Below are 27,667 nucleotides of genomic sequence, written 5' to 3' on the forward strand. Positions count from 1 at the left end.
AATTTAGTAGGCCGCCATGGGCAAGAAACCAGAAAAATCCATCTGGGAATTTTTATTTTTCCAGCAAAGGGTATATCCAAGTCTTACCAAATATTACTGATTGTATTAAAATGTTTTAAATTAGTATAGTAAATATAAAATAAGATAAAAACTCATTTTTAAAAATGTTTTAATTGTCTTGTTACACAATATCACTTTGTGACAATATGACTTTAATTTGTGCGAAAAACTACGTGAGTTTTAAATTAAAGTGCGCGAGGCTGTATATTGTTTAGGATTGTAGATCCTCTTCTTAAGGATTCCCCAGAGAAGAGTGTTTTTTTTCCACCAAATTTTTGTAAGTTGAATTAAAGAGATCTTAAGGCCTGTGAATGAATCTGATAGATGCATACATTAATTTGATGAAAACACTTCTCTGTATCTTTTTCTTGTGTTTGTCAATTTGTACATTCAAAACGTAACATATTGTTATGAAAACCCTGTATGAAGCAGAATTTATTTAAAAAATACATGCATGAAAAGAAGTCTCTTGCTGTGGCCTTCAATTCGACATTAAAGATAACATTTACTTAAATGACAAACCAAACAAAATAACTGATCGAAAAGAAAAGCCACCTATTGAACATTGTAGACCTATGATTGTTTGTTATTTAACGTCCCTCTCGAGAATTCTTCACCCATATTTAAAAAAAAACAAAAAACAAAAAAAAAAAAAAAAAAAAACATTCTGATTGCACACACAAGTACTCTAAAGTTGACATTAAAAAGATGCTTGAGTTTCTGATTGACAATATCTATATGGTTTTTGGAGACCAGGTCTTCCAACAATCTATTGGAATTCCCATGGGTACCAATTACGACCCGTTATTAGCAGACGTATTTTTGTATTCATATGAAGCAGAATTTGTACAGAATCTTATATTTGAAAAGAAGAAAACACTTGTTGTGGCCTTCAACTCGACATTTAGATATATCGACGACGTATTGTCAATTAACATTGGTTATTTCCATTCTTATGTCGATACGATATATCCCGGTGAGCTTGAGATGAAAGATACCACAGAGTCTGACACATCTGTTTCATATTTGGATATTTTACTAGAAAAAGACGTTAAGGGTAATCTAACAACCAAGCTTTATGATAAACGTGATGACTTTAACTTTTCAATCGTCAACTTCCTTTACTTATGCAGCAATATACCTTCATCACCTGCATACGGGATTTATACCTCTCGGACAATTCGATACGCCAGAGCATGCTCTACGTATGAACAATTTCTAAAACAAAGTAAGTTATTAACAAACAAGTTGATGATTTAATAATATCAACAGTGTCGTTTAAAGTCATCATTTCGTAAGTTCTATGGTCGATACAATGACCTTGTCAGCTAATACAATCTTTCATTAAGTCAAATGCTGACTGACTTTTTTCACACTAATTGTTAGGCCATTATTTACACACTGAATTGTCGACGGATTTTTCCGTTATTTCACGATCATGACATGGAGAACACGGCGGGTGTGACCGGTCAGCAGGGGATGCTCACTCCTCCATGGCACCTGATTCAATCTCTGATGTCTCAGAGGTCCGTGTTTGTCTGCTCCTATTTTGTAATGTTTAATGGACATTTGAGCTCAAATACTGTTCGTTATCCCCACATATTTCACAATAAAAATTGAGATATTGACAATTCAAGTGATTTCAAATAGGATTATATAGGAAACACCACCCTCAGGTAGCTTGCACAAACGCCTGGTAAGGTACCTCGATTTTTTTTTTTTTTTTTCAAATTATGTATTATTGAGGAACGTGTCGTCTGACCTTAAGTCAAATCTTTAAATCTAAGTGAAAAAAGAATTTTGATATGCAAGTTTTCTTACAAAAAATACTAGATTTTGAAGTGACCCTATTTTACATTATTGTGTTGTACTCCTGACACCTGATATGTATTTTATTTAACATTCTTTTAAAAATTATAACACAATGACCAATTCATAGTTTGAAAATCAGTTCGTCCTTTTGATATTTTATATCACTTACGGTCAGTTTTTCATATTTTCGAGACTTCAAATTGCAATGAGTAATATATACACATTATATTTAAAAATATGTGATAAGTGATGAAAACTATTCTCTGAATTGAAAATATGTCTGTAATTAGTTGATAGACATAATGTTTTGAACATCAAATAGTATCAAACATTTTTCTTAATTTTTTTTTATAAAGACTAGATGAAGATTATTGATAATTATAAAACAGTTCTGGTGCACTCCTTGCTGCAGATAAATTAAAACCAGAGAACACAAATAGTCATAAAGTGTTGGCAACATCAAGTGGTAAAGAATTCGTGCAATATTCATAGTTCAATTTTCATAATTAAAACACATGAAAGTATTTAAACTTGACTTTATATCTTGAATTGAAATTCCCTATTTATGTTTAAAAAAAAAAAAAAAAAAAAAAAAAAAAAAAAAAAAAAACAAAAACAAAAACAAAACAAAACAAAAAAAAAAGAAGCTAAAATATATATTTAGGAAATAAAGTATAATTTATTGTATATTAATATTTTCCTTCCTTGATCGGCAAAAGTTCTAACATATTTGTTGCACTCCTGACCAAAAGCATGAGAGTCTTTAAATTGAATTGTGGGTGCAAAATTGCATCAGAACTTGTTCTCTTGTTTCAATGAAGTTGAGGTGGAATTACTTGAATTTATAACAATTTTCAGACTGTTTATTTTTTACATTTATGAAAAAAATCAGAGAAGATACAAAAACAATTATCTGAATTGATAAAATTGAAAAAAGGATTTTGATAATAAAACTGACAATAATTTAGTACCAAATTATTCAAATATATAGATCATTATTTATTAAAGAATATTTCTTAGCATGAATATATTAAGTCTTTTCATCATATAACTTGAATCTTTAAAAAAAAAATGCGTTGCTCTCCTGACCATAGCAATATAAATCTGAAACACAGACAACCGCTGTAATTGAAAAAAATCTTTATATTTGGTAAAAATGTTCTTTGTATCTTTATTTTCCAAAATAAAAATCAGAGAATCATATACTGATAATTTTTTTTTATGCTGGGGAGCAAAACATCAAATGTCGAACTCCTGAAGTGTATATATATATATATATATATATATATATATATATATATATATATATATATATATATATATATATATATATATATATGTGTGTGTGTGTTTGTGTGTGTGTGTGTGTGTGAGAGTGTGTGTGTGTGTGTGAGGGAGGGTGTGTGTGTGTGTGTGTGTACAAAGCACTAAAAACCAACAACACTGTATATCCTAAGTGTCGAATCTACTAAGTAGATACAAGGTCACGGATTGAAATTTATATCAAGCACTAAAAATGACCAACGACACGAGCAATAATAATTGTCAAATTTTCGGGACGACCTGTCCCTTCCTCAGGACAAAGAAAAAAGTTAAGAAGTCATAAAAACAAAGGAAATAGAGAAACAAAAACAACTAGCACTACTACTAAACTACCAAACACTAAATATTTACACTGTAAATCTTGAGCAGAAGATTTTTTCAAGATGATTCCTATATTTTTTTCTTATGTAAAACTTAATTGACCCTCTGTTATGCCCCCATGATTTGAACAAACTTGATTCTACAATACCAAAGGTTGCTTCTGTATAATATGACTAATAATGGCTTAGTTGTTCTTGAGAAGAAGATTTTAAAGATATTTCCTATGTACAAGCATTTCACAGTAGAAAAGGATTTAGCAAGAGAAAGTTTCAAAAATGTTAGCTAAGAAGTAACCAATTAACAAAGATTGCATTGAAGTCTATGAGGACAAGCGATTTTTTAAAATAAAAATTCAAATAATAAGAATATCAATAAATACGGTGGTGGAAAGATGCATTAAAAATTAGAAATAGAATGACAATTGAAAACGACTTTTTTTTACCAGATAATTTTTTTAAAATTGATTTTTTTTATTAATCAAAAACAGAGGAAGATAACCCTTACCAAAATTCAAGGTCATAAATTAGGACACATCCCAACCTTACATGCTAATAGTGATAAATGGGAATTATCTCTAAATATAGTCTAAATATACTGCATGAGTATTAAACACCTACATATCTGTTATATATTCAATTTCATTGAATCTGTTGCTATTAGGGATTGAATACCTTAACTTCTTTATTGCTGATTCAGCATCCAACTTCTTCAGCTACCTTCTGAATGCCTGTTTTTAAGCATTTATTATAGGGAATCCCCATCTGCTATAATCATCAATATCTTCTTTTGTTAGTTTTTTTTCTTTTAATATCGACATGTTGCTGCTATCAATTTTAAACTTCTTATATGTATTTTTTCTTTACTTGTATGCCCTGATGGGCCCCAAATTGGTATCAATAAATCTTATCATATCTTATCTTATATATCGGTAAGCATCCAAAGTCAGTTAAAGTGCCCCAAACCGTTTCAAAAAAAAAAAAAAAAAAAAAAAAAAAAAAAAAAAGGCGGAGAATTTTCAACACGGAAAAAAAGGAAATGTTTTAATTTTGATAGAACAATATTCGAATGAACAGAAAACATATATTGTAGCTATTGAAAGAAGGAATTATATTCTGCACACATATGGAACAAATCTAATGTAATTTTAGCAGTGAATTACGTTGTTTATTAAGATGCTTTTAATAATTTTAGATAAATTATTATTATAGCATTAAAAATGGTATTTCAAGTACTCGTATTTGATAGAGATAGAATAACTATCCAATTAAAAACCATATAGTGCAATATTGAAAAGTTACAGTATATTCAAAAGTAGTCCATATTTACACATAGTTAATCTATGAAAAAAGAAGAAAATGGCTTTTGAGAAAATGACATTTCATTTACTCTTTGATTGTGTCGTTCATACACTAAGTGATGATTAAATTGGAATTAAGTTGCACGAGTCTATCGGCGTGGATTGGTTATGCATATTTTCATATTTCATTTTATTGGTTATATGTAAATTAAAATACGAATATCATTTATCATTGGTGTATTTCAATTGCTGATAGGCGGACTTCAGTCAAATTATCGTCTCAAAATTAAAAGAAAATCCTTTTTTAAAATGGCATTTTTTTTCTGTTTTCCTTATCTTTTGCTTACTTATCACGATGAGTAAAGCGCGTTTCTGTCGGTTTTTCGCTTCAATCGCGTCATCGTTCAAATCCTTTTTTCTTAGGTAATAAACATTCTTAAATAAAATTTATTTGTACTTGTAATATCATCGTCTGGAAATGACAATCTGTTAAGCTGTTTGGGGTCATATTTGACAATTTTGGCTATATTTAAAATGTAATGCTGTAAAATATTTTTATTATTTTTCGAAAACTTAAACAGCTTTTGATTGCACAGGTATAGTATAACATGTACGGATACCTAACGGTGACAACAAAGTACATGTTTTATTTATTTTTACATGTAAATACACCTCCTTTCATATCTGTGCCTCAAGTTCCTTCAGGAGCTTCTGGGAGGAGATAATGCTGGACATCGGGGGTAACTGCAATATAACTGAATATGTTATATGAAGTTTTCACTCATTGCACGTCCTTACTCCCAGCTAGATATTACAAGGAAAGGAGACTAACACTTTAGGCCCCCGGGAAGCTATAACTATTTTTGTCATTACTGTACATGTTAAATCTGGTATTATGTTATTGTGGTTGTATAAATAAAGCGCGTTCATAGGTTGACATAAGTTTGGAGAAAATTATAAAATTCAGTTTACATGAGAATAAATGTTGCCATTAATGGAGGGATTAGGAACAATAAAAAAATTGACCAAAAAAAAAATATATATATATAAATAAATAAATAAATAAAACTATTAAAGTTTCATATGTAAATGTATATTTGGTGAATATGAGAATTTTGAGGGTTTGATCAGTAAATCTGTATACATCCAGAAATGTTTCAAATGCAAATTAAAAATCTCACAATTCTCTGTGTGCAATACCGTTAATTGGTTGTGATTGAGGTGTCAGAGGAGGCACCGTGTTTGTGTAAACATTCCCGGGTAACTAACATTACCTACCTAAGGGGTTGTGTATACTATATACTTATGTAATAATAGGAGACAATAAACTAAAAGGCATAGCAGAATTTGATTGATAGTGATTCAAAGTAAACAATTATGTAAAGTCAATTCTAATAATAAAAGAGATTGAGTGTAGATATACATGATATATAATATATGTTTTTTTCGTTCAAAATAATATTTTCACTGTGGGTTCTTTTTTTTAACTTGATTAATCTTACAAGTGTCCGAGTGTAATCAGAGACATATGTCTCTGCTGTAATTAAATTGAATTAAACTTTGTTTTTTGTTTGTTTGTTTGCTTTTTTTTTTGGTGGAGTCTGTAAATAAATCAGTTAGTGTTATCTTTTGTCCTATCTTTATATAAAGTAATTAATCAATAACCTTTTGGTTATCTGAACTTATCTTATAGCATTAAAGTACAAGTATACATTTGATTTAGGCGGCACATACAACATATTTTATACAAAAAATAAACTAAACATAAAGTGCTTAATCAATATGCATCAATATGCATTTATTTTATACAACCACATTAACATATACTTGTATAAATCTTACGGCCATGGATATTCTCTGGCCAACATTATGAATATTTTGAAGCACGACGCCATACACTAATCTAAATTTAGACAGTGTGGAATCCCTCCTGCTAAATTAAGAAACATGAACAATAGAAATGGAATAGGAATGGAATTTTCGTAAGAAAGAATTAGAAAAAAAAATAGACGAAGTAGGTGTTGAGGACTAAGGTATGTACATTTTAATAAAAAGTGTTAATTCTGTTAAGTCCTTTGCACATTGAAAATATTTTATCAACTACTAATTTGATACAGTGCAGCGTCGCATTATTGTCGGCCATCATGAAACTTGTGAATAAATTACACACATAGACTGATGAACATGAAACATGTTGTTTCTATTGTTTCATAGATTCAATAATTTCCCCGTGTTATCAATTATTATCTGAGGCATAATGTTTTATTGTTTATAAAGCAATATCTTTTTATAAACTAACATGCCTGGATATACTAATAGGCGTAACGTTATATCTGTTTAAAATAAAAAAAAAAAAAGATTTTAGCTTGCCAGTCCCTAATGTTAGTACCAGTAAATCTTCTTTTTGTCTGACTCTGGGTTCTTTGTGTTCTGATACAGGCAACGTAGCCTCTGGAAAGGTGATGAAATTTGTTAAATATTTATTTTCGTTTTGTAGGTAGGCCTAAATGGCCACCAGATCCACTGTTGAACTGTTTGGAATTTTAATTATAATACTCACATATCTGTGTAAATGGTAAGTGGCCGAACAAAAAGTCTCAAATCTAATTTTAGTTATTTAATTACTTTTGATTGAAGCTAATTAACAAGGAATTAAATACTTGCTAAGTAAATACATCTACATCAAGCTTGTGTCTTTTTCTTCCAATTCTAATGCAACCAACTTAGTATTTTCACATTCTTTATGAGAAAAGCACTATTACTTATAAGGTTTGTTACTGACTGTCTTCAGAAATACATGTATATTGGGTTGATCAATCTCATACATGGCGGGATGGAGCTGAGCTTTCTATGAAATTGATCTGTAGAATTGTTGTTTGAATGATAGGCTTCTATACAATATTACAATTATATCAAGTCTAGATCTACAGCAAAACAGTATTCTTAAAACAGTGGGAGCCCCCCTCATAGCTGACCCCTGTTGTACAACAGGCCTGCAGTTGATGAAAGTGATTGAATACAACAAATTTGATATTTCAATTCAAAATTTTAAGCATCCCAACAATTCTGTGTCTATCATTAGTGTATATATCATCAGTTTTGTCTAATTTCACATGGTCAAACTTTTCAATTTTTTTTTTAAAAAGTTGGGGAGCTTATGTAATACCCTCGGCGTCCCAGGTTAAAATTTTTAGAGCAGATTTCTTTCAAGTACTTCTAATTGCCCTATATTAATCAGAGATGCATGGAGGATGCTTCTAGTATGTTTCATTGTACCAGTGAAGGTTTCAGATGCTGCAATTTCAGCTGAAGAATGACAGGTTAATGTTTTTAGAGCAGGTTTAAGTTCTTGGAGCAGGTTAAAGTTTTCGGAGCAGGTCTCATTTCCAAGTATAAGCCCTATGTTGACCAAACTTGCTTTGATGATACATTTAAGGATGCACACTACTATACATAGGGAAAGATCCTCACTTGCCCGTGATTATGCCAGCATATTTTGTTTGTCGGAGTTCATTATCTACCACACATGATCAACGTCACTTTTGCTGAAAGGATATAAGATAATAAGAATATTAGAAAATTAGTACATGTAAGCAGGGTTGTCCCTAAGAATTGAAATAGAAGGGGACATTAAATAAGTAGACGAGGGTTTGGGGTTCCTCTCCTAATGGAGAGTTTAGGGGGAATACCAAAATAACCAGGGAATTACATCACTGTAGGTGTGGAAATTCCCCAGCCCCCGGAGTCTTGGGGACAACCTTGTGTAAGTGACTGGTGGCTTATAAGTGTATGTATGCAAGTTTAAATCATCTAGGTACTGATCCTACCGCAGTCTTACTAATGATGTAATTGATACTTATTGTCTGAAAAAATACCAGTTTATAAAATGGTATTTTTATTCTATGTCATTTGTATTCTATATATGACTACTTACTGCATTGTGATTTTACAACCATCATCTTCCAAAAAAACATCTTGAGCTTACAAGTCATGCTTTTGTATATTGTTAGTTTGCTATATATATATATTTGAGATAACTCCAAAGGTGATTAAAATATATAATTATATGTATACAAAAAATGAAGAAAGCTTTCTATACCCTATTTGTTCCCCAAAATAAAAAAGAAAACTAAAACTCAATAAACTTAATTTTAACAAAGGGAAGATCACAAAAATCACAAAAATAAGTTGTTATTCAATTTTTAACAAATTCCAGGGGAATTACCTCCAATGCAGGAGTTGTAGACACTTGTCCTGACACTGAGGCGGCATGGAAGAAGCGAGCTTCAAGACAGTCCACCAGCTGTGGGGGACGAAGTGTGTATCACTGCCTCCAGGATGAGGACGGCAAGAAGAGGGAAGTGTGCGTCGAGAAATCCCTGCTCAATCCAGGTCAGTGAAAATCTTGTATGTAAGTCATTGACATTTGAATAGTGTATTACAAGCTGAACTTTTGTTTTTGTAGTAATTGCAAGGACTACTGTATACAGGTTGCTGCTCCCCCTTTTATTTTTACCATTTTCATCCTTACATATATTAATGTAAATATAGCTAACTTAAAAAGTGTTATTAATAAAGTTTCTGTAGTAATCTGAAAGCAGAATACCTGTAAAATAAAATTGTTTGACAAATTTAAGTGTTTCAGGATTTAATTGTGAGATTTGTTTCAGGTTACTGCCCTCTTGTTACACATAAAAACTTTGTGGACTGGAATCGGTGTAACCTTACTACTCCAGGATGTCCCAATACAACCTATATCTCAGATGAAGTCTACAAATGTAAGATTTAAATTTGATTGTCATTACAATGATTTATCTGCTTGGAAAAAAGTGATGATGAACAAATTATCTAAAGGAAAAATCTTCAGGCATTCTTTATCTTTGGGTCATTAATCTATTGCAGATCTCATGCAATAATATAGAAAACAAATACTGTAGTTTATTATATATTTTTTATATTATACAGCATTTTTGCATCCCTGATATGAACACAGACATGTGCCTTGAATTGCACACCCTGTATCAGCACCCTTTATTTCACGACCCTTTATTAAACCTTTCTGTAACATCTCTGTATTTTTCATTCAGAGTACCTGGAATCTTTTTTCTCTATTGTTTATGAAGTTTATTTAAATTGTATTTTATTCATCAGATATTTTATGTTATTCAAAATAATTATTTGTTGAAATTATCATGATTATAATTGTTCCATTTCTTATTGCCGAATGAATTGCCTCTGGAAAAAATAATGAGAAAAGGAAATTCAACAGAAACACAGGGGTAGACAAATAGAATTTTTCAGTACTTGCCCTCGGACAGGTTACCATCGTAAAATTACTTGTCCTGCCAAAAAATATGCTTGTCCCACCTTTCTCTTAATTAACACAAAATTAAAGCATTATTGTTGAACATTAAATTATTTCTCAACTGATACCTTACATGGGGACCAAACTAGACACAAAATCACTTAAAATTTAGGGGTAAGTCTTGTTCCAGGGAGATTTCTTAGCTTATGCAGTGTGCATATAAATTTAAACTTTTCTCTCTATTACTTAAACATCCCAAAAATACTTTCAGAGAAAAAAGTAAGACTACAAATCATTTGATGATTTCCAATTGCAAGGCATATGAATATCAAGCATTAGAATTAAAGTTTATATTTACAACTTACAATTTCTCAACTGAAAAAAAAAAATTCATATCCTGCATAATATGCATACATGATCACAGTTCAATATTTTAGTAGTAAAATTTTACATTTAAGATTCAGATTTCTTTCCGTATTTTCGGGGTATTGGTAAAGTCAAGTTTCAGTCTATTTTCTTCAAAATTCATTAATGAGGTATTCCCTTTTTTTTTTATTCAAAAATAATGTGTATTTATTTAATTGAAAACAAAAAATATTATAAAGTATTTGATTGTGAAAACCACCACTGCATGCTGATTGTGACTTTCAGTGATCGCCAGTCAACAGCTCCAATTTTAATATCAGTATAAAACGTTTGTATTCACGGCATGAATAATCAGAATTTTTACATTATTTTTTACAATACCTAAAAAGGTCTAAAATTCTCTTCAACTCTTTTGACATGGAATCGATAGCTGCTATGTTTTACGTCTTGTGTATATTTTAACTACACTTGAATGGGTAAATTCTAGAGGAGTTCCGACCGAGTATTCGATCTAGTGATGAACAGCAGCGAAAAACAGGTGCTCTACTGTGATTCATTACATTTCAACAGCGATAAAACAGACAACATTTGATTTTTTGTTAACTGGAGAAGCACTTGTCCGCGGGCAGGTACCACTTATCAAATAACTTGCCCGCCAAACAAAATTGGTTGTCCCGGGCGTCGGGCAATGCTATTTGTCTAGCCCTGAAACAGAAGACATTCAATTATTTAGTATTCAGTAATTATTAATTTACAAGTTTAATATATGTGATTTTTTGACACTATTTTCAAGTATACAATAAAAACAACAATATGTGACAACATCTGTATAACACCCCATATCAACCCTTAAGCACTTTTGACTTTTCTAGAGCATTATTATGTCATTCTTACCATCACACTGACATTTCTGTATTTTCCATGCATAGATTTTTATTTTTAGCATATAAAGATAGTGTCCTAATTTAGTACATAAACCCATCAACCTAACCTTGCGTGATAAAATAAGGTCTAGATACTGTAAATAGGGCGAGATCCGCACCATCGAAAAAATATTGTCTGTTTTACATTTTCTTTGAGGAAAAGCTTTAACAATGGGCAGTTTAATGTCAAGTAACTATCGTTATCAATTTCAAATTTTCTTTGGTCTGCAAATGGTATACTTACATGTAGGTATTTTAACATTTTAGAAAGATTTACTTTAAATATAACATGGACAAATATTCGAAAATGAATCGAACAGTAGTCCTGAATATTCAAATATTGATTTTTGGTATTCGTTGCAGCTCTAATCAACCCTCAACCAATATCAGCCCTCTGGCCTTCGGCCCTTGGGCTGATATTAAAGTCTTGGGTAGATATGGGGTGTAATACAGATTTTGCCATGTATTATTCTTTAAATAATTTTAAATCTACTGAAAAAAATTCAAGAACCACAAAGCTATGTAAAATGGTAATCTATATATTAATGGAATCTTCCACATGTAATGAACTTTAAAATATGTAGAAATTAGGCCAAACAAAAAAATATGTGTGGTTCCAGTTACACCTCCAAAAAAATTAGGGTAGGTAGGAAGGGTTTTTTTTTTTAATAAAATGATTTTCTTAATTTTTCTAAATAATACTTACATGTATCACTACATTGCAAATGACATTTAGATGTGGTGTGATAATATACTAGTCAATATTGGTAGGGAACACCTACATGCTAGCTTGCTTTGGATTTAACACTAATAAACACTCGCACTATGTTGTGCAAGGGGCCGTCATTGCTGAAACTAAAACTTAAACCGGAGCCATTGATGGAAATTGGGGAAAATTCTGGAAAAAATATGAAAATTGCCAAAAAAAAGTTTAGGGTCGGGGGTATAAAATAGGGAAGGTCGGGTAACCGGAACCACACATATTTTTTTATTTGGCCTTTTGACCTTGTCAAGCAGGATTATTTTGGACCACTAATGTGTATATGTGTGTGTATATAAGGAGGGGGTGTTCATGTCTTGTATGTTAAGATTTTTAATCTTTTCAGAAATAACAAGGCTATACATTGACAAAAAATGCTATGCAGCATCCACTTGTTTAGTAATTACATAATTGTTAAAATTTTCAAAATATGAAATCTCCTCTTGACATATACATATTTTTGTATTTGTAAACTTCTTTGGCTAACCAAGCTAAGGGTTTAAAGATTTTCAAAGGTGTAACTGAGTAAGAAAAAAAATGCTATGATGATACTAATTGTTCTGAAATAAAGTTATTGCATAAAACTCAAAGGCTCATGGAAATATTTCTTATCCATCTCCTTGATAAGTGAATTTTTTTATCTTAATGTATCTTAAATTATCAAATACAGTTGAACTTCAGTATCCCAAACACTGATATCTTGAATGCCATGGTTATGTGGAAGTGATTTTGAAGTCCCATCCCCTTATTCTTAAAGTTTTTATCCTGGATATAATCTCAAATCCTCAGATATCCCGAAGTTTTTTTCTCTGTCCCATTGAGTTTGAGATAACCAGGTTTAACTGTAATGATTTTTATCTTTGATTTTTCAGTTCCATTCTGTTTTGGAGACAACACACCATCTCCAATAAAGTATGTAATTTGTTCTGCATAATGCTTTCTAAGTTTTTAAATGTAAAATTAAAGGAAAATGATTAAATATAATTGCTTAGTATACACTGGTCCAGCAGTTAAAGACATACATAATATAAATATATATATTTAAACTGAATTTTATTTCAGTTTGTATGCTACATGAACTAGCTTTACTTGCCATATGGAAATAGAGCCTTACTAGGATTTACAGGTGTCTATAGTAATCACTATTTCTGTCTGTCTGTCAATCTGTCCATCAAGAAATCTTTTTTTTTGTGAATATCCTAGTATACTGTTCAATTTGGTACGTTGTGTCGGAAGGCATCTTTGGATGAAGGGGATTACTTTGGATGAAGGGGATTACTTTTTTTCAAATGAAGGGCCATGCCTTCTTTCAAGGGAAGATAATTAATAATTAGTGAAAATTTAATGGCATCTTTTAAAAACAAAATCTTCTCAAGAACCACTGCACTAGAAAAGATGAAACTTATGTGAAAGCTTCATTACAAAGCGTGGATTCAAGATTGTTTAAATCATGACCCCCAGGGGTAAGGTGGGCTACTATGGGCAATTAAGTTTTACATAGGAATATATAGGAAAAATCTATAAAAAATCTCCTCCTCAAGAACAGCAAAGGCATGATTAATCATATTAATATGGAAGCATCATCAAGTAGTGTAGATTCATGTTTGTTCAAATCATGACCCCAGGTGTAGGACGAGGCCACAATAGGAAATCAAACTTTTAGAGAGGAATTTATAGAGTGGACCACTGATATATTTAAATGTTTAGATACTGAACTGATTTCTGTTTTTCTCTATTCAAATCCTCAGGTGAGTGATGTGGCCAATGGGCTTCTTGCTTCTTTCCTTTAGCTATGTTGTCAGTCCATCAGAGTTAAATGTAGTTGGTTCACAACTTAGTTATGTGTTCAAGATTATAAGTATACTAAATAAGAGACCCATGGGCCACAACACTCACCTTAGTCACTTTGTCCCCACTGTTCTGCATCAGATTTTTTCCCAAATACATGTATTCATATGTATTTAAGATTGCCTTTTGTGGCTTCATCCTATACACAGGGGCCATGATTTGAACAAAAATGAATCGACAGTACCAGAGGATGCTTCCACATTAAAATGATTTATCATGGATTTGCTGTTGAGAAGAGGAGTTTTGAAGATTTTTAGCTCACCTCAACGAAACTGGACCAAACTTGCATGGATGATGCATCTAGGGATGGACACTACCACACTTGCTTCAGATGCTGGATCTGACCTAGATTTTTCAGATGAGTGACCAGGTTAAAGTTTTTGGAGCAGGTCCATTCCCAAGTAACTATAAGCCCTACCTGGACCAAACTTGCATGGATGATGCATCTAGGGATAGACACTCCCACACTTGCTTCGGATGCTGGATTTGACCTAGATTTTCCAGATGAGTGCCAACATCCACAATTGTGCCAAAAATGAAGCTTTTAAAATGTGGTGGATACTGCTATACTCAGTTACAAGAAACAGAACCCATTTATTTGTAGGCAGAATGAGAATGGTCAGGATATTGGTCCTGGGGCAGTAGCAGGGATTGTCTTTGCTGTATTAGTTTTACTATTACTAAGTATCTTTCTTCTTTTCATCATGTATCGAAGGAGTAGGGGTAAGTAAAATACTTGTAATAATAATAATTCCTGAAAATAAATTTTAATGTTCATTTCAATCACTTCTTGCATCATTGAACCTAAGCTAATTATCAATTTTTAAAACTCGGTCTTCATAAAAATATCACTTACATGTAGCTATTACAAACACTGAAGTACTCAACATATGGATAATTTTCATTTTTGGAGAAGTATAAAATACTAAGAAGCACAATTTACCTGGTATTGTCAGAAAAAAACTATTCATTACATAACAAAATTATTCTTGCTATGGCCCCTGCTTGTTTGCAATTAAATTTAAATATAAAGCTTAATTTACATTACTGTAATGGTAGATACTGCTGAATAAAATATTTCACATTCAAATGAGTACAAAACTTAAAACTAGAGAATCAGATTAATATTCACTTGTTTTTCATTTCAGGGCTTAATTATGTCCCTAAAGATGTTGAAGGCCATCCTTTGATGCCTACAGGTAACAATTTAAAATTTGTTCCATATCAATAATTGAATTGCTATTGAGTTTATACTATGATTACACTTAAATGTTGATTAATTTACCAAAACTTGACCATGAAATCCTTCGTACTGAAATAAATAAACAATCCCTTGGATACAATACAAATGAAAAATTATTGCATACAACAAATAAGAAATAATACAATGCAAATAGAAAATAGAAAATAATTATGAACTTTATGGCAGTTGGGTCAGAGTTTCTGGTGCCAGGACAGGGCTCTATTGATTATATAGTTAAAATGTATCAGTATTAATTCTTTGACAATCTTCTTCTCTGTTTCTGGGAATTAAGCAGATAAAGTAAGTGCATGGTTATGATGTGCAAGGATGCCTTTTCCTAAATTGTGAAATTTGTGGCCCCATGGTCAGGGGTACTGGGGGCAGGGGCTCTGTTGTTTATATAGTGAAAATGCATAAATTCTTTGAAATATACTTCTCTGTTCCTGGGTATTAAAAAAAAAAAAAAACATAGAGCAAAGTTATGTTGAGGAAGGGTGCCCCTCGGTCAGGAACCCTGGTGGGTAGAGTTCTGTTGAATATAAAGTGAATATATACACAGCCAAACCTCGTTATCTCGAACTCGATGGGACCGAGAAAAAACTTCGACATATCCAAAGATTCGAGATATCGAGGTTAATATACATAAAAGAATACATGTATGTGCATGAGACTTCAAAATCACTTCGACATATCCATGGTATTCGAGATATCAGTGTTCGAGATACCTAAGTTCAACTGTATCTATTTGAAAGTCTTCTTCACTGCACCTGTTATTAAGCAAACAAACTAAGTGTGTAGTTATAATGAACAAGGGTGCATCTTCCGAAATTGTTAATTTCATGGCCCCTGGGTGTTAAGGCAGGGATGTAGAGATCAGAAGGTGAAAATGCATGAATTTGTAATATCATATTTTCTGCTTCAGGGTATTTAATAGATAATCCAATTGTATGGTTGTGATGGGCAAAGCATCCTCTTTCAAAATTTTGAAATTCATAACCCCTGGGTTAAGTTTTTTTGAAAAGGGCAGGGCTCTGTTGAATATAGAGTGAAAATGCATTAAATCTGAAAATTGTCTCTGGTCCTAGGCCTGGGTATTAAGCAAACAAACTTAATGCATGGTTATGATTAGCAAGGGTGCCTCTTCCAAATTTTTTTTTAATTTCATGGCCACAGAGTCAGGGCGGGGCTTTATTGATTATATTGTGAAAATGCATCAATTCTATCTCTGCTCCTAAGTATTCAGCAGATAAACTATATTACATAGTTATGATGAGCAAATGTCAACTTCCAAAACTGTGAGTTTCATGAACCATGTTTAAGTGATTCTGGTGTTAGGGCGGGGCTGTGTTTGTGCATCTTCCAAAACTGTGAGTTTCATGACCCATGTGTAAGTGATTCTGGTGTTAGGGCGGGGCTGTTTGAATGTATAGTGAAAATGCATTCTATATAATATTATATATTTCTTTGAAAAGCTTCTGCTCTGCTCCTGGGCATCAAGGATGCTAAGCTAAGGTATTTTTAACACATTTGTGACATTCGAGACCACTCGATCAAGTGTTTTGGTGCTGGGCAGAACTATTAATTTGTATTCTACCGAGAGAAGTTACATGTATTTCCCTGCTATTCATGTATGATAATTAATCACTGTAAATAATGTAATTGAAAGGTCAATTCTTTAAGAGATTTATATAAGATTTTTTATAATATATAAAAATATTTCAGAGTTATTACAGATCAGGGAGACTTAAGAATAAAGGAAAAATAAAAAAGGAGACAAAATACCTTATATTTGTACATTAAATGTTTTTCAAAGACCAAAAGAGGTCAAAGGAAATAAGATGGGTTTACTAAAAGTGCTTAAACACTATTTTTTTGTTTAGTTTACATGGTGACAGTGACATAAAAGGGCAAGTACAGGCAAGTAAAAAAGAAAAAAAGAAAAAAAATGGGGTACTAATTATTTTGTTGATCCCTGATTATCCTATATCTCTTGCTTTTTGGCACATTTCTTCATCTTTCAGTTTATATAGTTTAAGTTATACTTCTGTGGATCCTTTACAGTGATGTATTATACTCAGGTGACTGTAAAGGCCCAAGGGCCTCTTTTTGGATATATTTTGTACCTGTTAGATTTCATTTTTCACAAAATAATTTCTGTGGCAATTAAAAAATGAGTTTTGTTATGAACATTTATTTTGTAAGTATAATATTGATTCACTCAGATTTCTATTCTCTTCAAAAAAGATGAAGGGAAAAATTATGTATCCAAATATATCTTCCAATACTTTTATGTAAAGGTTTTTGATCCCTGCCAGTCCTGTAATGTTAACTGCAGACACAACCTTAATCTTGTTTGCCTCAATATCATGAACATACTTGAAATTTTATTGTAATTATTATTTAAGGTAATGAAACTTCTCGACGGGAAGTTGTAAAAGCTCACCATGTCATGGAGGGTATGGCAGTGTTGAAGAAACATGACTCACTCCTTATAACTGGGAAGCTGGGTACTGCTGTAACCAGCACAGCAGACAGCATCATGAATGAATTTGCTCGAAAGAATGATGGCTGGAAAACCAAACACTGTAAATACCAGGAACTCCCTGTCAGATTTGATCCAAAGACCATCTACTTCGTGTATGGATGGTTTGGACTTTGGAATGATAACCCGTGTGATCTACCTGCAGTCATACTGGCATTCAATACTCTTACAAATGCCCATAAAGGAAAGAAAAACAAATTTATTATAGGAATGAGATCTGATGTGAACAAAAAATATGCTTCTGATTTAGAACAATTTGAGGATAATTTATTACACTATTCAATATCTTTGGATACTGTGAATTTTTTGCGAGATAAAGGATATGAAGATTATCTTAATGATAAAGTGAAAGGTGTTTGTCAGGACAAGAGCTGTAAGTGCAAAAGTTTGAAGTTTGACATGTTGACAAAAGAAAAGGAAAATAAAATTGGAATTCCCCTCAAAATGAATATTTTGGAAAATCATCATAACTTGATTGCAGAGTTTGTTAAAAGGAAGAATATAAAAGAGACACTGAAGGAGCATTTTAAATCTTTAAAAGACACAGATGGATTGTTATACCAGTGTCTCATGTATGTCTGTTTGAAAGGGGAGCATAAAAGGTCCGCAGATTTAGAAAAAGGAATAGTAAAAAAACTTAAATTTGAAATTTCAAAGAAAAGCTTTGAACAAAATATGCCAGCTTTGGAAAAATACATAAGAATGAAGAATTCAGAGAAACAACAGGGTATACAACCGGAAGCAGCCACTTATGTGTTCTGGCATCCCTTTATCTACATATGTGCATTTCACACTTTGTTTGAAAGCAACCCTGATGAAGTCATGACCTGCTGCAATATGGATGCCATACTACAGCTTGTACGACCTGAATCAACAGATTCTCACAAGAAGGACTATTTTATTGTCCTTGCAGACCAGGAAAGGGTCAAATTATTCCAGAAACGAGTCAAAGATGATGGAATGGGAGAAGCATTAGCTGGGCATCCTTTACTTAAATTCAAGGTCGACGGAAGTCCAGGAGAATCTTGAATTCTTCTTCCAAACTTTTTACCTAAAAATCTGCCTACATGTTAATGTGTGATGAACAATATGCATGATGCATCATTTTAATAATTTTAATAATTTAAGACCATGCATGTTGCAAGTGGTAGTGAAAAAATGCATCAATTCCTTATATACAGTATATACCTGTAATTATTTAATGTAAAAGTTAATTGCTTTAAATATTAGTAGCCTTTTTTTAAAAAAAATATACTAGATTAATTAGTACAAGATATAATTTAAAAAGAGAAATGAGTTTTGTGTTCAAATTTCTTGTATGAAATCATTGAAAAATTGATGTGCTTATTGAAGTTAAGCGAGAAACATTCACCAAATCCCTTTAAAAAAAAATAACATGCAGTATTATCTTATTTTTTCTCCTAATTTTATGACATATTTGTGTAATGTAAATGTTGTGGCTATATTTTTTCTGATATTAAATATTGAAAACCAGCTTTTTTTTTTTAAAGATAGAAATGTCATTGTTTCAATGAATAAGGTTTAATATTTTTTTACTGCACAAATTAGATGTTTACAAATTTACAATGTAGGTATAGGGTTTGGGTGTGGTTACCCATATATTTTTTTAAAAAAATGCATTAAATCCGAGGGTGAAAAACTGTTCCCCAGGGTTACTGGCAGAAAAAGCATACAAGTATGATGAGCAATTTGCCACAGCAGTGATCTTTAACCACTGGGTCAGGTTCAATGAAAAACTGAAATTCTTCTTTAGGTTATGTTTGTAACAGAAACTTGAGCTGGTTGGGGGGAAATTTCTTTTAAAGCAAAACTTTCTTTTACTTAGATCTATGGGGAAATGTTAATTAACTCGGTTGTCCACCATGCTTCATGTCATTAGGCATTTCTGTTCTCATTTACATACTGAAGCAGGTTGTTTTAGAACAAGTCCATGTCCTTTTTCAGACTAGCCCCATATTTAACAGTTTAATTGTGCAGGGCATTATAAGAATTTTTCTTGCACTTTTTTTTTTATTTTGTGAATCTTTACAAGGCGTTTTTTTTAATTTGCTTTAAAAGTTTACATGAAGAAATAAAAATTTGACATTTGACTGAAAGCATTATTTAATCTTGCATCCATTTTGCAATTGTATGCATTGAATATAGTCAGCATATTTTATATTGTAAGTAATACATGTGTGAAATTTGCTATATTGCATGTAATAAAAATTTTAAAGCAATTTCTGAGTTTTGCATTAATTGTATTTGAATTACCGGTAAGTTAAACAAAACATGACATGAAACAAGAAAAACATAGCAAAACATATTCAACATTTTATATTTCTTTACATTTCCTGTACTGTATCACTATTTAGAGGATTTTCTTCTCATTTTCCTCCATAAGTGGATTGGATAAGCCACAATATTGTTAATAATGGCAGATGCAGTCCATGTTTTCTTCTGTTGTTGAATTTTCCACATGCCTCTTTGTTTTTCTGAAGCTGTCTTTTGATGATGTAATAATGTCTTCAGCAGTTCCTCTTGAGGGGAAGAGAGGGATTTCAGTTGCTCAGGGGTCAAGTCTTTAATCTTACAAATTCCCTGTCCCACCAAAGTCACATTCACACTCTGTTTTGTCAAATACTGAAAGTAAATGAATATGGCCAAATCATTTTCGCAGACACAGCCACATTTGGGTCAAGATCTGAGGCATTGATCAATTTTATTCATATTGAAAGGGGAATAACTCCATTTCCTAATTTTCAAGTTTAAAAAGAAAATTGAATAATTTCCCTTTTGCACACTTATTAAGAAAAAGGCAGTTTTCTAGTAGGTAAACAATGTACAGTATATTTCTTGTTATAGCAATACATTATCAATTAGCATGGCATGTTATCTTTCATATCGTTGCTGTTCATTCCAAGAACTATAAAGTAGACAAAGACTTTGTAATTATCTAATAGATTTGAAATACACTCAATGTTTGGTCGATCATGATCAGAAACACTTGGCTACCATTAGAAACACTTTGCTATTTACGTAGATGATGCATATAGCTTATTTTACCATGTGACAAACTGGTTAATGCGATATATTAAATTTTACCTTGCGAAATAAAATATTTGCTTGGACAGAAGTATCTATTACTGAGAGAGGCTGAAACCAAACAATCTTGTGGTTTATGGTGTCCTGGAGCCATTTACCACCCTGTGGTGTGATGTCCACTAGTGCTACTTCTAACTGAACTGAAGAGGAAAAGTGATTACAATGGCGTTCCTTAGGAAGCCAGTATGTACCAGGTAGAATAATATTTTATCTATCGGCCGCCAAATAAATAACTGGCGGCCGCCAGATAAAAAGATCTGGCTACCGCCATAAAATTATTTGGCGGCCGCCATATAATTTCTGGCAGCCGCCAGATAAGTTATCTGCCCCCCCCCCCCCCCCGATCTTTTTATCTGGCGGCGGCCAGAAATTTATTTGGAGGCCGCAAGTTATTTATGTGGCGGCCGCCAGATAATTATTTGGTAGTCGCCAGAAACTTATCTGGCGGCTGCCAGATAAAATATTTTTTTCTACCTGGCACCAACTGGCTTCCGTACATTCCTTTGTCAAATTCAGTCAGATTATTAAAATGAATTTTAATATACAAGTACATGTATTACAATTGTAATCAAAACATAATGTATTTTAAAGTAAATTGGGTTTACAGGATATTAACAATACATGTGCTGTGTTGAATTGACTGGTCTCCGAAATAATCCCTATTGATTTAAGAATTATATTTCACCATGGCTTTTAGGCCTCCACTTTTTGGGTACAATGTTCAGGAAAGGGCGATGTTGCACGTGAACAATTCCTCTTGTTCCAACTGCCTCCACATAACTCCGAATTCGAACCTTCTGGGCTATGAACTCAGCAGGAATGTCTGATTTACTGGTAATGAGGTGTGCCTAAAGTGAAAACGACAGATTTTTCTGTTGCCTGCAGAGCAGAGCAACACTTAAGGATCACTTTGCTCTGTGTGATGGTGTCTGTACATCGATCACACCCTATACCTTGAGAAAAATTTTAGGAGTGACTTGATATTTTGCTCATGTATTGCTTGAAACAGTGGCCTTTGTAAATTACCCTGGTTACCAATAGCATGACTGTAACCTTGACCTTTGACCTACTTATGAAAATAATATACAGTGGCGCCGCGTTTATCCGGACGCCATTTATCCGGACGCTTCACCATCCGGACGATATTTTTGGGGAACCGATTTTTTTCACGTTATTTTGTCTCATTAATCCGGAAATTCGCGTTCCGTATCCGGACGGTCAATTTCTACTACAAAACTTAATAGTTCATTGAAAAATGACTCGTTTATCCGGACGGTAATTTGTCAAGAAACGACATTTTCACACTTATCTTGCATTCGTGTTAATTGTTGTAAAAACATTGGCCATGCAGTCAGTTTGAAGGTGGTTATACCTGTGACCTACAAACAATAGCGTCTATAATTAGCGTGTGTTTACCCCAATTCAATCACACGTTTATCTTTATTATGAAGCTCAAAGAATTTAGCTGACACTGTGCATTAATTAAATAATAATCCGTTCAAAATCATATTGCTAACTGTATATACATCGGCAAATTCAGGAGAATTTTTGAGAGTTGTAAATAAAATGAACAATAAATAACGAGCGATTTCGTATTTGCTCTTTATCATGTCGATTGCGTTAGTTTGAAATACGATGTTCCATTTCTAAAAAAAAAGTAAATGTATTTGAAACGCTTTTTTTCCCACAAGACAGTATAGAAAGGTACATAATTAAAGAAATATCTCTATTTAATGTACTACCGTTTACAAACGTCCATTACATATAAAACTGGCGTTACGTACAGAAGTTGATTACGTTTTTCAAGGTATTTTTTAATGATCGAAATTCAAACTTAGCGTCTGTAGAAAAAAAATAATATTGATTATCATGAAGATGGCTTGTGTTTACGAATGTTTTTAATACTTTGTTTGAGTTAGCTTGCAGTGTCCAGTTAATTTTATAGTAACCCTGTGTAATGAATATACGGGGAATATACAGGGTTAGTTTATATTTGAACATCTTCAATGATGATGCTAAACAGTTCTGTCATATCATATGAGCTTCAATAATTTTAATATATGGCAAAATAAAACAACAGTAGATCAAAATTTGCTCAGCCCATGAAGTCACATGCCAAAGAGAAGGCGAATTAAAAAAGGAGGTCTCGGCATAAAATTGCCCACCCATTTTTTTTTATTGTGTAAATTACATTTTAATATTTTGTTTTTTTATTAATCAATTCCTGCTTTTAAAACAATTAACCAAAATATAATTTAAAAGTTTTTTTTTCTTTGCTGTCACATTTGAAACAAGAATGTGCATATATACATGCTTAGAGAGTGCTTTTTGAGATGTGATTCAATTATCCGGACGATTCATTTATCCGAACGTTTTCGTTGGGGACAGAGGCGTCCGGATAAACGAGGCGCCACTGTATGTATTATATATAAATAAAAATATGTACATATTTAATTTTTCTTTGACCTTTGAAAGGTATATCTGTGATATTTAGCATGTGTACTTCTTGTACTGAGACATTTTAAAAATACCAGCATTACAATTCACTTGACTGTAAGGCTTTGACCTACTTGTCAAGAATATTTAACTGAACATGAACTACAATTTCATAAATTCAAAAGAAAAGCATACACTTTAAAAGATGCACACACTTTAGCTTAATTGTAGCTTTATTTATGTTTTTAATGATGCTGTAGCCAGTGACACATGCATTCACTGGAACACTCTAGTTTCTTGATATCTGCACAGTACAATTAATAAGTAAAATAGCATGGTTAATTATGAAGCAAGTGGCAGGATAAAACAATAGTGTTCCAAGGAATGCATGTGTCACCTTCTATAGCATCATTAAAGATATAAATGAATCTAAGAGTGGTGAGCTATTTATTTACATAGTATTACAATGTACTTAAGTATTACAGTTCATGCATCAAGACTGTCACAGTGATAGAATAGCATTAATCGTAAAGTGTGACAATCAAATAGAAATATGATTCCTCAACTCTCATAGCTAAAATGAATAATTTATTTAAATTGAAATCATTATATATAATTAATTATTCATGTATTCTATTCATAAATGTTTAATTTGATCCGTAGCTAGAAAAAGATTTCAATTTGTCTTTACTGCAGTTGTCGGTCTACATCTTTATCTGAAGGACTATTAATCCTTTTAGGAACACTGATCCTTATATGTATATTCCATAGTATTCAAAGTTCAGTTTGTTTGGCAACTGCATATCAATAATACAGTCTAAGAGTACAATGAGCTCATAAACATGTAATATATGATAATTATTGAAGCCCCGCACCTCAAAATTCAGAAGACATGAGATAAATTAAGCATTCGAAGTAATTTAGAAAAGCAGGTCAAAGCTCAAGTGGACTGTAATGCTGGTATTTTTCATCACGTCTTATGACAGTGCATATGCTACATGTAAATACATGATTGTAGTACAGACTAACCTCTAAAATGTCCAAAAATATGCTGTTTATTGGCATTATGAACTATTTTGAAAAGTAGGTCAAAAGTCAATTTGAAAGATTCAGGGTTAGTAACCATGGTATTTCAAAAAAGCCATAGAGCCAAGGAATACATGACCAAAATATTGAATCCATATCTCTTACAGTTCTCAAGAATTAAGGTGTGACAGACAGATACACACAGGGTTAAGTGATAAAGTGTCGCTCTGCTCTGCAAGTGACACAATGACTCATTTTATAAAAAATTACAATTAATACGCAGACTGAAATAGGTAATTATTATGCTAAGTAAGTGTTTGCATGCTTTTGATTGACCAATTTTCTTGTACATGTATACAAAGTTTAATTCTTGAACACTGATACACAGTAGTTGCCTTGTTCAGCTTTTCAGCCAGAAAAAAAAATGATTTATGCATTTATTATTTTTAAGTTTTATGTTCCTGAATTGATGTCAGATTATCATTGATTCCAGAAAAAGATGAAAATCATCTAAAACTTTAAGCATTTTAATGTGCTTATGAACAGTACGGAATTTACATGCATACCTTTGTCTCAAACAATTACAAATTTTAAGGAAAAAAAGAAATGGAACTATTGGGTTTCATGTAATGAGAGAAAATTGCCAGAAGCTAGTGAAGGGTATATATTAAATATATTAAAAATATTTTGTTAGTCAAAAATAGAAGCTCGATCTCCTTATTTCAGGTACCTTTGAATAGGTGGGTTATATAAATTGCTATATCACATGGCATAGCTTTTCACATATTTCTTTAAATCTATTAATCAAAAATAAATTTGTCACTATGAAATGTGACTGCTTATGGCATTTTGGCTGAAAAGAGACATAATTTGTCAAAATGCTCATCTGGTGAATCAAAATTGGTACGTTATAAGATTTACATTATGGCCCTTATCAATTCACAATTGATATTTACAATTGATATCTTAATTCATTCTAGAATTAAAATTCATATTTCTCACAGTTCATTTTCAGCAAATTAGTGTATGTATTTGATATTTTCTTTTCAGGGGAGTGATTAATCAATGGGTAGAATACAAGAGAGGGTATCTGAATTAAATGTGAACAACAGGGTGGATGGGGATAAAATAAGTCCATCAGAGCTAAAAATACAATATGTAAAAGAACGAGTGAGCTTAATGAAAAGAATCCATGAAATCAAGATAATGAATATATATATAATACCAGTCCTGAATTTTTTACTGCAACAATAAATCCAACAAGACCAATACCATACAAAACATTCTGAAAATAAAGAGGAAAATTATAGTTATTTACATTAATGTTGCAGATTTGAAAACTGTAGTTTGAAACAAGATGTGTTTGTGCAATGCTGAAGCCCCCATAAAGTTACTGAGCTTAAGGCCAAGGTAAAAATTTTCAAATGAAGGTCAAACTTCAAGGTCAACAGTTCAAAAAAGTTGGTACCAAACATAGGTCTTGACTCAAGGAATACTGGTACACATGAGAAACATGAAAGCCCTAGCACCAATCATTCAAAAAATATGACAAATTTATGTTAAAAGTTTTTCGAAAGAAGGGCAAACTCCAAGGTGATGAGGTAAAAAATTTTGGTACCAAAGGAAAGGTCTTGTCACAAGAAATATATAAGTAAAGTATGAAAGCCCTAGCACCAATTGTTCATAAGTTATAGGCAAAGTTAAAGTTTTTACTAATGTAGGTCAAACTCAAAGGTCAAGGTCAGGAGGTCAATGATGTTGGTACCAAAAGAAAGGTCTTGTCAAAAGGAATATATGTATGAAATATGAAAGCCCTAGTACCCACCTTTCGGACATGAGAAAAGCCAACAGACAGACAGATGGACATGAACGCCATAACATAATACGTCCCGTCTAAAGACGGGCGTATAAAAACCATAGCATTTTATACATTTATTGCATGATAGTGAGGGAAATATGAAGATTTATTCAGCCAAGAAAAATCATATTCCCCGAGGGCTTCACCCGAGGGGAATATGATATTTCTCGGCTGAATAAATCTTCATGTTTCTCGAACATTCATGCAATAAATTGTTTTAATTATTATACCGAAACAAGCAAAAACTTCAAAAAATAAACATAAACTTTCAAATTTGACACAACTGTTAAATTTACTTTCAGTTTTAACGTAGTGTTACTGAAATCCATCAGCAATTTTGTGACGTGAACCAGGCTATTGTGACGTCTAGTAATCTCGGGAGTTTTCGTTAACGAATGATAACTTTTGTGGGAAAATGCACTTAGGTCTCCAAAGAGGTTGAATATGATGAAAAGCACGACGAAGACAGGGAAATATGAAGTTTTATGGCCCTATCACGTGATTATCTAGAACCAATCAGATAACGCATTGCATAGAATAATTGTAATGAGGTATAATAATACAAAATGAGCTCATTTTGTTGTTTTCCTTTTGATAATTTCTTCAAATCTGCAAATTGTGTGAATAAAATTGGACAGCTAGTATATGCAATGTTCATGATGCATTTGTTGTAATTCAATATTCATAATGCATTTGTTGTAATTCAATATTCATTACATTAAGTTTTACATAATCATGAAATGGTATCATATATTCTGGGACACCATGCACAACATAGCTAATACAACAACTTGAATAAGCTGTTTTCTAATCTCAACGAGATTTGTCAAGACTAAAAGTTTGGACAGACTCTGTCCAAAATTTTTAGTCTCGACGAATCTCACTGAGATTAGCAGGTCCAGTACAATCTCTTGATTTAGCTATATAGCTTGATTTAGCTATATAGCTTTATAAACTATTCAGAATAGCTTGATTTAGCTTTTTTATCACACTTTTTTCTTAAATGTGTTATTTTTTCAGCATGTTCAAAAAGTCGCACCTTGGTGCAGTGATAATATTCAACCTTGAACTCTTCTGAAAATAATGCATGTAAAAATCACTCATCAATCCGGCCATAACTGGATTCTACAACGTACAGATACAGATACAGATCAAATTGCTATACAGCTAAATCATGAGATTGTACTGTTTTCTTCTGTGTATCATAAATCATGTTACTGTTAATGTTTTCCACACACTTTTAAACGTACCCGAGTTAATTTTACATTAGAGTCTAACAAATCTGTGATTTTTGCTAGAAGACTTGATGAGCTATCATCTTCTGATCCAGGCATTGGATAATTTTTATCAGATCAACATCATCACTCAGGGCATTCGGCATAACATAACTGTAAACGTTGAAAGAAAACTAATTTTAAAAGGTAATCTCGGATTCCAGTAAA

General features: G+C 32.1%; 2 protein-coding genes across 3 annotated transcripts; one reads left to right on the forward strand and one right to left on the reverse strand.

Moving 5' to 3' along the window:
* The first annotated feature begins 6,789 nt into the window (after positions 1-6,789).
* Positions 6,790-20,271, forward strand: LOC133204829 (uncharacterized). Its single transcript, XM_061340573.1, has 8 exons — positions 6,790-6,846; positions 7,311-7,388; positions 9,030-9,205; positions 9,484-9,591; positions 13,040-13,079; positions 14,620-14,738; positions 15,164-15,214; positions 17,664-20,271. Exons 2-8 carry the CDS (start codon positions 7,321-7,323, stop codon positions 18,827-18,829), a joined length of 1,728 nt encoding a protein of 575 aa, XP_061196557.1. The 5' UTR covers positions 6,790-6,846; positions 7,311-7,320; the 3' UTR covers positions 18,830-20,271.
* LOC133204830 (protein C3orf33-like) lies at positions 20,041-27,601 on the reverse strand. Of its 2 annotated transcripts, XM_061340574.1 has the most exons (5): positions 27,476-27,601; positions 25,593-25,652; positions 21,591-21,753; positions 20,906-21,045; positions 20,041-20,443 (listed from the first exon to the last, which is right to left on the reverse strand). In XM_061340574.1, exons 1-5 carry the CDS (start codon positions 27,557-27,559, stop codon positions 20,168-20,170), a joined length of 723 nt encoding a protein of 240 aa, XP_061196558.1. In that variant the 5' UTR covers positions 27,560-27,601; the 3' UTR covers positions 20,041-20,167. The 2 variants fall into 2 exon arrangements, with proteins under 2 accessions (XP_061196558.1, XP_061196559.1); XM_061340575.1 differs by lacking the exon at positions 25,593-25,652.
* Positions 27,602-27,667: the final 66 nt, after the last annotated feature.

The sequence above is a fragment of the Saccostrea echinata genome, unplaced genomic scaffold (genome assembly GCF_033153115.1).
Source record: "Saccostrea echinata isolate AGI-Se365-2 ecotype Australia unplaced genomic scaffold, CSIRO_AGI_Sech_v1 ptg000054l, whole genome shotgun sequence".
Classification (NCBI taxonomy): domain Eukaryota; kingdom Metazoa; phylum Mollusca; class Bivalvia; order Ostreida; family Ostreidae; genus Saccostrea; species Saccostrea echinata.